Source organism: Pyrus communis, chromosome 1 (assembly GCF_041283825.1).
Source record: "Pyrus communis isolate YQ-2024b chromosome 1, ASM4128382v1, whole genome shotgun sequence".
Taxonomy (NCBI): domain Eukaryota; kingdom Viridiplantae; phylum Streptophyta; class Magnoliopsida; order Rosales; family Rosaceae; genus Pyrus; species Pyrus communis.
In genome coordinates, this window is record NC_142565.1 from 23,669,338 (window position 1) to 23,681,687 (window position 12,350).

Sequence of the window (12,350 nt, forward strand, 5' to 3'; positions counted from 1 at the left end):
TTCCCCCCTATTTCGTTGAAGTCTTAGTCTTAATCTTTCTTATTTTTAGTTTTGCTTTCTTCGAGCATTAAATAGTGTTTTATATTGTGTTTTTATGTTTTTAAGTCAATTTAGAAGGTTTTAGCAAGCCCTCCTAATCCCCGGTCTAGAACGATCCCTCACTTATCCATTCTACTACAATTGTCAAACGAGGGTTTAATTTGAGTGTCAAGTAATTCTCACATCAACATCTTGGTTTGATCTCCAAATTTGCTCGATCTCGCCTCTAATAAGCCACTAATCTGGCTAGGCCTTGGATCTTCCTTAGTTCCTAAATCAATGGTCTCCAAAGGGTCTTATACTTCTGGTGGTGGCTTGTCAGATTCTGCGCACAAGAATTCAACTAACTCTGGATTCTCGGCCAAGTCTTCTGGCCCATTTAGATCATATACACATTCAGCCATTTGTATGGCCGCTTCCAACTCCTTTCCAAAAAACTCTTCTTCGTTTTGACTGCTTGAGGCTTCCTTCTAGTGCTCTTATACCAAACTTTCATTTTCTTGCTTTCTCTCTCTTCTATACACCAATAGTCTTTTGATTAAGGACCTGACCGCAACTACTTGGTCCTTCTTTCTTTGTTCTAACATCACTGGTGTTGGGGATTTGGGATAATATGAGGTCGGTCCTATTCTTCTCTTGTAAGGAACAACCCTTGTTCCAAAAGCTTTTGGGTCGTCACCTTAATCGGGTGGCCGTTCTCATCAGCTCCTAAACAATGGAGAATCTCAATGCTAGAATTATAAAAATTAGCTTTTGTCACATTAGCAGTAGGAAGGAATGATTGTGACTCGACCTTTACCATCTCCCAAAATCCAGGTCTTGTTTCCCCTTCTTCATGATAGATAACCACTTATTGGTGTAAGGTAGATGGCACAGAAAGACTTTAATGAATCCAATCTCTACCCAATAAAGCTTCATAAGTGGAAGTACTATCTATAACAAAGAAGACCAACATGATTTGTTTAAAACCCAAATCAACTTCTAATGGCAGTATCCCATAGGTCTTAGTAATGGCTCCTAAGAAACTAGAAACTTTAAGATATGTGGGGATGAGATCTTTCTCACTTCTGCACACCCTCTTCATCTGCTTATATGGCAGCACATTGACCGTTGCTCTACCATCAATCAAGGCCCTCTTGAAAGGTACTCCCTCCAGATGAGCATTCACATATATGGGTTTGAGATGGTTGGCTATGGCCAAATTTGGGCGACTGAAGACCATTATGTCTGTGTATACCTTCTCGGGCTGCTCTCTCTTTGTGGCTTGGGCAAATCCATTCTGCCTAACTCTTCTTTTCTGACGTTTTCAATACTAACATGTGCCAGTATAGATCATGTTACTAAGTAGTCACCCTCCATTGTGGCAGGTTGATCATGCTCAACACAAAACATGGCAGATAAAACATATGTCATGTTTACGTGGAAGTTGCTCGGTCCAAATAAGTCCTCCTTTTTGCCCCCAATGTGCTTCATGAACTCATCCAACTAGGCCTATACTTCTTCAGGTAGCATCAGCTCGGGTACCCTTTCCTCTTGGGTTATGCCAAAGTTTGGCATTTGTTCTAGAACCTTGCAGAGAGTATCGACCAACAATGGTGCGGGCAACCCCCTCTCAGGTGAGATAGTTCCAAAGCATATTGGTTTTAGGCTCCATCTTGGGGTTGGCATCATCATCATATCCTCTTGAGCTCTCCTCAAGATTCTGTATTTCCTAGGAAGAGGGTTCTGCGGCACATGTTCTCCTTCCCCTTCGGCCTTGCTATTAGCCTTCTTCACCTTCTTCTTGGTCCTCCAATGGAGTTGATTTCTTCCCTAATCAAGTACCCTTTCAAACTTTACATTCACTAAGGTCTCTGAGGCAGTAGGGACTTTTAATGAGTTTATGTGATCTTTATGTTGCCTTTGGACTCTCCTAATCATGGATGCCCCCATCTTCTTAACGAGTTTCCCATCCTTTTCTAACCATATACCATTTCCGCTCGAGTCGGGCAGGATTCTTATTTGTAACTGGATTCACGGTTCTCGCCTTTACTCTAACATCTCCACCGGCATAGCTCGGTTGGGGTGGCCTTACATCCATCCATCTTGGCACCTTGGCTTCTCTATCTTCTATTTCTTCAAAAGTTTCATAATTTCTAAACATTTCTGACAAACCCTTTGGTTGAAAGTCTCATCCCAACCATTGGAAAATGTTCCTAGAGGTTTCTCTTTCCGCTGCCCGCATGACATTTTTGCGAGCTTCTTACTTTTTTTTTTCTCTACTTTTGATCAACTCTTGATCAATGACAGCTCCTACTGCTCGGACTTCGAACTCCGAACTCACACTCACATTGGCATTTACTACATAACACCACTCCTTTGATTATGGCTGCTTTAGGCTCTCGGGCAACTTGATAGCCCCTTCAGTTGGCTTATCATCTTGCCTTCTTTCTGCCTTCACCTCCCAGGTAGCTTTTCCTTTCCCCTTCTCCACCCACGTTAGATTGATCATGTTTATTGGGACTTCAGGGAAGGGGTCAGTGTCAATCATCATGTTGGCTTGTGGTTTCTCCAACAACAACTTTCTTTTTACTATAAGGTCTTGTATCCAGTCCCTGAACTAGACGCAGTTGGTTATAGAGTGATTGAAAGTGTAATGTAACTTGCAATATTTCTTTCCTTTTAGCTCTTCGGGCTTAGGCATCTTTTTGGTATTGTCGTGCACGATCATTCTTGCCCGAACCATCTCCTCTTAGATCTCCACGGCCTTGGTTAAGTCAAAGGAATAACTCTGGTACTTAGGGGGGGTTTCATGGGGACAAATCCTCCATTGTTCGTGACCACTTTCTAGTCCTTAATTGGTTGTACTAATCCATTTACAGTCAATGGTTTGAAAGGGGTAGTCATCTCTGCTGCGTACACGTTCATTCTCTCTCCTTCATGGCCATTAGTCATTTCTTGCTCTCCTTCAAACTCCACTTGGTGAATGGTAACTTTGCTTTTATAGAAGGGAGACCTTAGATGAGTGCTTTACTTGCTGCTCCTCTAGTAACAGCTTTTCATACTTGGTGGCTGCAATTACTAACTCATACAGCTCATTGAACTGCACGTCATAAAACTTCTTCCTTAGAGGCAATCTTAACGCTTTCTAAGCTATGGATATGAGTTGTGCATGATTTATAAGGAATTGGCACCTCATCCTCGTTCTCCTGAACCTCATCATAAAGTCTTTTGTAGACTCATGCTCGCACTGCTTCACCTCCACAAGGTCATTGATAAACATTTCGAGCTCGACCCTGTAAAACTGCTCATGGAAGGCCATCTCCATTTGCCCCCAGTTGGCAATGGAATTAGGGGGTAACAAAGAATACCACTGAGATGCTAAGCCTACCGAGGAGTTCCCAAACAATCTTAACTTGTAGTTGGGATTGTCTTCAAATGCTACACAGTGATTAGAGAACTTGAAAATGTGATCTCTAGAAGACACATTGCCATCTTCTCCGCTGAATGTTGGGAATGTGGACATTTTGAAGTTGACTGGAAAAGGGTTCTGCTCTTCAACGTGCTCAAGATAAGGTTTTTGATAAGTAATCCTAAACAGCGGGCGAGCTTGTGGTTGGGCATTCTGGGCCACCATCCTCCTCAATTCGACTAACTCATCCCTGAGCTGTTGGTGAGCTATATTATCAGGAAGAGTATGAGGAGGTTCCTATTTCGGGCTACGATCATTGCCCGAGAAAGTTTCTTTTCTTGGTTTGGGCTTCTTCCACTTGGCATCCTCTTCTTTATTGGCCAATGGTGGGGTCCTATAAGGAAGAGGCTTGTCCACCTTGGTAAACCCATACTTCATTATTTCTGGTCCACTTTGCCCCCTACCATTTAATGGGAATAGAAAGGTGTCAGGTAACCCCGCTTCCAGTATTTCCTCTAACACTGGTACACTAGCTCCGGATCCTTCCTTGTTTTTATTTTTACCATTCTTCTCCTTAAGTAAAGGAAAGAATGGAATATCTGGTTCTTCTTAAGGGCTTGCTCCCTTCACATAGCCATTTTTTGGAGTAGAAAACTCTAGATCTAGCCTTCTCTACAAACTCCCTGTTAAGGAACGAAGTCTGCTGACTTCTCCCCTAATTTCCAGGGAGATCTTCTCCATACTTCTTAATACTTGCACCATGGTGGCTTGCAAGTCTTCATTGGTTACTATTTCCCCCGATTTCTCAGATGAGGTTGGGCTTCTCAAAATAACTGGTCCTTGTAAGGAGGGAACGTTCTATGGGTGATCTGCCATGTTTGATTTTGGTAGAGCTTGGGGTAGCCTGTACTCTGTGTTCCACCTAAAGGTTTTTTCCTTCTTTTATTCTTGGCATACAAGACTAATGTGATCCCACCGGGCGTGCCAAAACTATGTTCGGGCAGGAATTTCACTAGGAAAGGTCCTTGGCTTGAGCACACAGCTCCCCGAGGAATTGGCACTTTGGTTGGTTGTTGGGCTTCTTCTTGTTGAGAGGCTGCAAGAGGAGAACAAAATTAGTTTTGAAAGGTGCCTTTGTGGGGCCTTAAGTGTAGGCCTTGAGGCTCACAATCAAAACTAGCTAAGTGCTTAGGCATGCCATTACCATCTTAGTATGGCAGATGTAGAACAAGTGTGTTTTAAGTCGATTACTTGCACCCTAAGTTAATCTGACTTCTTGTTATCAAAGGATTGTCGTAGATGGGTTAAGTCTACATTAAGTTCTTTTCTGTGCCTTGAGACCAAGGACTTTTGGTTTATTATCTTGTATGCTTTAAAGGGTGAAAGCCCAGATCTGGCTTAAGCCATTGGTCTTATTCCCGTTCATCTTTTATGATAGTAAAACCACTAAATAAACCAGATCTGAGGACCAATGGAGCTTTTGATCACCAAAAGACAGGAAATAACTTGAATATATATTGGAGAATACATCATAATACCAAACCTACTAATGGAAAGACGAAACAAAGAGAGTCAATCAAGATTTCACCTTGTCGGGCAAGGTTGAACGCCTTGGAGTCTCTTTTTCTTTTTTCTTTTTTTTTTGTCCAAAAAAAAAAAAAAAAAAACTTTGAATGCAAATCTGGCTTGAGAGCAGAGTTTGAATGTTTGTTTGTTTGATTAGTTGAGTGTCCTTGTCTCTAGGCCCTGTTTTCCCTTTTGTAGGCAATGATCTTGGCTGTTGCAAGCTTTGCCTGAAAGCACTTAGTGAGTCATCATCTTTTTTACGTGTTCTGTCATTCAGAAAGTGCTTTTAGGCTGAAAATAGGTTGATTTCCATCAATTGTCACTTCCCTTGTAAGCACCTAACATTTGCATTAATGAGAGCCCATCATATTGTCTTTCAGATGGATGGGCTTGATGCTGGGCCTCGGCAAGTCTGGTTTCTTTGGTCCTTTTAGGCTTCCTCTCTTTTTAAGTTCAAAGTCTAAATATTAACCCAAACAGGTTTGACAATCCATGAAGATGGAGAGGCAGGTCAGAATTCCGAATCGAAATCTGACGGTCGTCGTTTTCCTCCTTCTCCTTGTTAGTTGTCAGCTTTGCTCCGTCGTCTCCTGGAAGAAAGAAGAGTTCAGGAACTGTAACCAAACCCCATTCTGCAAACGAGCCCGTAGCCGCAAACCCAGCTCCTCCTCCCTTTCCGCCCATGACGTATCTATCTCCGACGGTGACCTCACAGCCAGGCTCGTTCCCTGCGACAAAACCCAGGAAGATGAAGACCAAATACAACTCAAGCCCTTGATTCTCACTCTTTCTGTTTACCAAGATGGGATCTTGCGGCTCAAGATCGACGAGGACCCCAAACTCGATCCACCCAAGAAGCGTTTCGAGGTTCCCAATGTGCTTGTGCCGGAGTTTTTGAGCAAGAAGCTGTGGTTGCAGAGGCTTTCAACAGAGACCATCGGCGACGATGTAGGTCCGTCGTCGATCGTCTACTTGTTGGACGGCTACGAGGCGGTGCTCCGGCACGATCCCTTTGAGGTTTACGTGCGCGAAAAGGGAGGTAATCGCGTGGTTTCTATGAATTCTCATGGTTTATTTGATTTTGAGCAATTGAGGGTGAAGAAGGGTGGTGAGGATTGGGAGGAGAGGTTCAAGGGGCATACAGATACGAGGCCTTTCGGCCCGCAATCCATTAGCTTCGACGTGTCTTTTCATGGTGCTGATCACGTGTATGGGATTCCTGAGCGTGCTACAAGCTTCGCTCTGAAGCCCACTAGAGGTCCTGGGGTTGAGGAATCTGAACCCTATAGATTGTTTAACTTAGATGTGTTTGAGTACATTCATGATTCCCCATTCGGACTTTATGGTTCTGTACCCTTAATGATTTCCCACGGCAAGGCGCGCGGGACTTCCGGTTTCTTTTGGTTGAATGCTGCCGAGATGCAGATTGATGTTCTTGGAAGCGGCTGGGATGCGGAGTCTGGTATTTCTCTCCCTACGTCACAGAATAGGATCGATACGCATTGGATGAGTGAGGCAGGTATTGTCGATGCCTTCTTTTTCGTAGGACCTGGACCTAAGGATGTAATTCGCCAGTACACGAGTGTAACTGGAACACCTGCAATGCCACAGTTGTTTGCGGTGGCCTATCACCAATGTAGGTGGAATTACCGGGATGAGGAGGATGTTGAGCAAGTTGATGCTAAGTTTGACGAGCACGACATCCCATATGATGTTTTGTGGCTTGATATTGAGCACACAGATGGGAAGAGATACTTTACATGGGATAGAACGCTTTTTCCACACCCAGAGGAGATGCAGAGGAAGTTGGCTGCTAAGGGTAGGCACATGGTTACTATTGTGGATCCTCATATTAAGCGGGATGATTCCTACTTTTTGCACAAACAGGCCACAGAAAAGCGGTATTATGTTAGGGATAACACTGGAAAGGATTATGATGGGTGGTGCTGGCCTGGTTCATCATCTTATTTGGATATGTTGAGGCCAGAGGTTAGGTCCTGGTGGACTGAAAAGTTCTCTATTGAGAATTATGTTGGTTCAACTCCTTCACTGTACATTTGGAATGACATGAATGAGCCTTCTGTCTTCAATGGTCCCGAGGTAAGTTACTTAATTGCCACTGTGCCATGCTTTTTATTGAGATTTGATTTAACGTTAGTTATATATTTATGCCTTATTATTTCAATAGAATACTCTTTAATGTTATTCAAGGAGAAATTTGAGCCAAATTCTTTTCTTTTGTATTTATGATTTTATCAGTATTTTAACGAGGAAATCTGGTTAGAACACATTCAATTAATTATTATGTATTTTCTGACCGAGTGAAAAAGTTCAGTTCTGTTCCAAGTGTAGTAGGTCAATTTTTATGTACACGGAATCATCATTTGTTTATACTAACATGTATCTTATAATTCATATCTAACCTATGACTAGGAAAGTGTGGGAGATCAGAATGTTAAGACACATTTATTAAGTTTGGTCACAATGAAAACATTGTTTCAGTAGCAGAATGAACAAATATATGATTACATTAAGAAGTAACCCACTTCTAATTGTGTTGAGTAAGGAATCAGCTTCAGTTTCATTGCGACATTTTGCGTCATTTGGACTCTCTGCATTCTTAATCTGTAGTTGGTACATATTTTATTTGTTGCACCATTAATATTTCTTCTGGAATCTCCTTATGATTTTTTGTTTTTCCAATGAATGTACCATGTTTCCTTATAGATTAGTCTAATTATATAATATTAGAATAGAAAATCTTTAGTATTCAAATTATTCAAGCAGAGAAATGAGGTGGGCATATTTGCTTACAGGCATCAAATGCTATATGTGTGGTTTTCAATCAAACCCCTGTGCTAACATAATTTGAGCGGGGAAGTTCTATAATAGGTCAAATTTCGAGAGGTGCGGAGAGATGCAATTTAAAAATTGGTCGTAGCAAATGAAAATCTGGAACATTCAAATGAATTTAACTGTCTTCTTTTCTGTACATGTAAACCTTCTATTCAAATGTATGCTTAATTTAGCTAAATTACACTCAAGATTTCTCACCCATATTGTCTTCTGTATTAGTTATGATGTCTAAAATAGGATTTGTGAGTAACTCATGGTTTCTTAGACTGGTTTTGAACTGATAACTATATGTCTACCTTGTCACATCCACTGGGGCCTATTGATTGAAAACAAACAACTAAACTGCAGGTTAGACTAGCGGAAATGGAGTAGATTTTGGAGTTTATAGTCCCATATTGCTCTTTTTTTTTTTTTTTTTTTTTTGGTCTTCATTGCCAATAAAAGGATAGGCTTTTGCTCGTTTACGAACTATTAGTGATACAAGATGTGACTCACTAATAAGGGAATCAACCTAAAAGGATTACTGGATTAGAGTACCACACACAATTTTTCTTTTTTTGCTGATGCTGTATTAGAGCACCATGGAGAAACACTCTTAATTTGTAGTATACCATCTAAGCATCTCATGATTATTGACCATGACCAGGTTACAATGCCTAGAGATGCTTTACATGATGAAGGTGTAGAACATCGAGAGTTACATAATGCCTATGGGTACTACTTTCACATGGCTACAGAAGATGGGCTTGTGAAGCGCGGTGATGGAAGGGATAGACCTTTTGTTTTATCAAGAGCATTATTTGCTGGAAGTCAAAGGCATGGAGCAGTATGGACAGGAGATAATTCAGCTGATTGGGATCACCTTAGGGTTTCAGTTCCAATGGTTTTGACACTTGGTCTTACTGGGATCTCATTCTCAGGTATCAAGAGCAATATTTTCTTATTAACACAAAGTTTCTTTTTCAACTGGTACTCATGGATGTAATGTTGTTACAGGTGCTGATGTTGGTGGGTTTTTTGGCAATCCAGAACCTGAGTTGTTAGTTCGTTGGTATCAGTTAGGGGCATACTATCCATTTTTTAGAGGCCATGCCCATCATGACACCAAAAGGCGAGAACCATGGTTGTTTGGGTAGGATTTCCTCTCTATGAGTATATTTTTGCTATTTTAGAATATTCTCTTAAAAGTGAATATGTTCAGACCAATGTTTTAAAAGGCGAAGGCGTAGGCGTAGGCGAGGAGTTTCTTGGATAGCCCCCCCGAGGCAAAAGCCTTGAGGCGTGAGGCAAAGCCTCATGGCACCTAATATTTTAATATTATGTATATAGTTATATTTATAAAATATAATACTTTGAAAAACAAATATAATTATAACTAAATCAAAGATAATATCATCTTCTTCATTACTAAGTCTAGTTGTAATTGGAAACTATGTCATATAGTCTTAGAATGTTGTAGTTATTTAATTTATAGTAAGCATTTATAGAGAACTTCAAGAGAAATAAGACTGAGTGGCCACAATTATAGGGAGTTTCAAGGAAAAAAGGCTCAAAGTCGCAATTATAGGGAATTCAAAAAGAAATAAAGGCTAAGTGTAGCAATTATAGGAAATTTAAAATGAAATAATGGCCGAGTAGGCAATATTATAGGAAATTTAAAGGAAAATAAAGGCTTAGTGAGTGGATCAGTTATAGGGAAATTCAAGAGAAATAAATCTTTGTTAATCAAAATGCTAGGTGGCGGAATCTACATGGGCAACAATTAAAAAAGCAAAAAAATAGAAAAGAGTTAGCATTAGAGAGAAACTATCTTCTTCGTTGAAACTAGAACGGCTTCTCTGCATTTCAGAACCAGACCTGGGTTTGGAAGGAAAAAAAGCCTAGATGAACACCTGGGCACGCCTCAGCAGGCCTAGGTGTGCCCTGAGGCTGCCTTACACCGACCCCCACAAAACAGGGGCGAAAACCCAGCCACCCCCGCCTGTGAGGTTTTAAAAAACACTGGTTCAGACATAACAAGCGTTCCACTTTGGTCCAACTAATACTGATTTAATTTTTCTTTCAAATAAATGAAGTGGAATATTATAGTACTTTTGGTGGGCGAGCACTCTATGATGGTTAAGTGCCTTTAAATGAAGTAGTGTTGTAATACTTATGCAATGTGATTGTCTTCATGGTCTATTATCTAATTGCTTGGTCATATCCCCTTGTGAACATTTTATTGTCTAGAAAGATGATATAATTATTGCTTGAAGTCTAAGACAGGAATCAAAACCATAATATACCTTCTCCTTGAAAAACTGAAATGTGTTTGTCTGATTCAAAATTTGAGAACACATGAAATATTGCTGGTACATAAGATATGACTGAAATCAATCAAATGGTCTTTACCTTGATTACAGAGAAAAAAATACCGAACGTATTAGGGAGGCCATACGCATTCGTTACATGTTGCTTCCATATTTCTACACATTATTCAGAGAGGCAAGCACAACTGGTGTGCCAGTTGTTCGTCCATTATGGATGGAGTTTCCTTCTGAAGAAAATACTTTCAGCAATGACGAGGCTTTTATGATTGGAAACAGTATTCTGGTGCAAGGGATTTATGCAGAGGTATTATTCTAGGCTGATATTGCTCATTCATTGCTCCTGTCTATCTTTTTTTGTGTTCTACTCTTTTGATACTGTGGTGTTATTTTATTATGTTGTGCAAGCGTGCAAGACATGCTTCGGTGTTTTTGCCTGGAAAGGAATTATGGTATGACACAAAAACTGGAGTCACATACAAGGGAGGTAAAATCTATAAGTTGGAAGTTAATGAAGAAAGTGTTCCTGCCTTCCAAAGGGCTGGAACCATCATACCAAGGAAAGACAGGTTTCGTCGAAGTTCCACACAGATGGTGAATGATCCATACACTCTGGTATGTCTTTTGACTTTAAAGTTTAGGCTACTCGATTAACTTTTGTATGTATAGAAGTTAGAACAAGGACTTCTGCATCTTTGATATAAAAATATCCATTAATGAAAATGTAAATCCATTCGAGGGCTCACATTGATAGTCTATTTCTTATCCTTGCTTGAATCCCAGTCTCTCTTTGGTAAATATCAAAGAAAATCCTCAGCATTAAAGTTTCCGCGAACTTCATGATGTCAAGAACATAGTTGAACTTCATCATGTTGAGGACATTGTTCCTACCCATAATAAATACTTGTTGGCAAAGAACAAAGGCCTCTACCCATACGTCTGAGACGACCAATTTAGCGAGAAAATCTGGAGGGGTGTGGATTTTAAGATTGGGGTATACTTCTGTACGGATTTGGAGATTAAAGATGCACTTGACATTTACGTGCTTATTATGTCAAACACTCTACACCTTTTCATGCACTCTCCTTATCGTAATAAGAAATACCGGTAGGTTTCATAATTCATTAGCCTTGAAGATTGTAATTCCACCCTATAGAGTCTATCCGTTTCATATAGAGCCGACAATCAATGTTTTGTATTGTCTAAGCATTTTGATGATACGGTGAATGGATATCTGTTGTGGAATTCAAAATTTACTACCTATGCCAATATATTTACATGTTTTAAAGAAATATGATAGCAGACAGAAATACTTACACTTCAATACCATTGAACTGTGATGTCCAACACTGTCGTGTTTTCTCTGTAGTACTTATTTTATGAATTTCTCTTTGTAGCATGAAAAGCATATGTGTATAGTGGATGGTTGTAACTTAACTGTACATGTTGTAGGTGATAGCACTTAATAGTTCACAAGCAGCTGAAGGTGAACTCTATGTCGATGATGGTAGGAGCTTTGAGTTTCAGAAAGGGGCCTACATCCACCGTCGTTTCATATTCTCAGAAGGGAAGCTTACTTCTCTTAATCTGGCATCCGCTGCCTCTGGCCAAAACGAATTTTCTTGTGGATGTGTCATTGAGAGGATTATTCTGCAAGGACTCTCCACTGGGCACAAAAGCGCTCTAATTGAACCCGCAAGTCAGAAGGCCGAAATTGAACTGGGCCCACTTCTCATGCATTCGAGGCAAGGTCCAACTGCGATAACAATCCGCAAACCCAATGTCCGGATAGCCGATGATTGGGTGATAAAACTGTTATAAGAATTTTAATTTTTTCGTTATTCGCATGCTGTGAACTGATAAAATCTCCTGTAGGACTTTTTTTCATTCTTTTCTTGGGTTTAAGGAGGGATATTTCTTAGATTAGTAACACTGGAGGAAAACACCAAGTACTTTACATGTGAGAATTATACATCATCCACTGCACCCGTAGGATTACATTTCTGTTTAGGTCAGTTCTTGTTATGGTTCCTCCTTGACGTCTTTTGGCCGAGGCACCCTCTTGTTTGTTAGCCTTCTGATGCCCTCGCAATGCTTGGGAAGTAGCGAACACTCTGTTGCAAAACTTGCACGTGAAACCCTAGGTTGGGATTTTTTGTCATCATCACCCCCACTACCACATGGGTTATTGT

General features: G+C 40.5%; 1 protein-coding gene across 1 annotated transcript; it reads left to right on the forward strand.

The window, feature by feature from the left end:
* The first annotated feature begins 5,328 nt into the window (after positions 1-5,328).
* On the forward strand, positions 5,329-12,144 carry LOC148699396 (putative glucan 1,3-alpha-glucosidase). Its single transcript, XM_088699854.1, has 6 exons — positions 5,329-7,096; positions 8,499-8,772; positions 8,849-8,984; positions 10,255-10,465; positions 10,567-10,773; positions 11,611-12,144. The coding sequence occupies exons 1-6, from the start codon at positions 5,489-5,491 to the stop codon at positions 11,977-11,979; spliced, it is 2,805 nt and encodes a 934-aa protein (XP_088555980.1). The 5' UTR covers positions 5,329-5,488; the 3' UTR covers positions 11,980-12,144.
* The last annotated feature ends 206 nt before the right edge of the window (positions 12,145-12,350 follow it).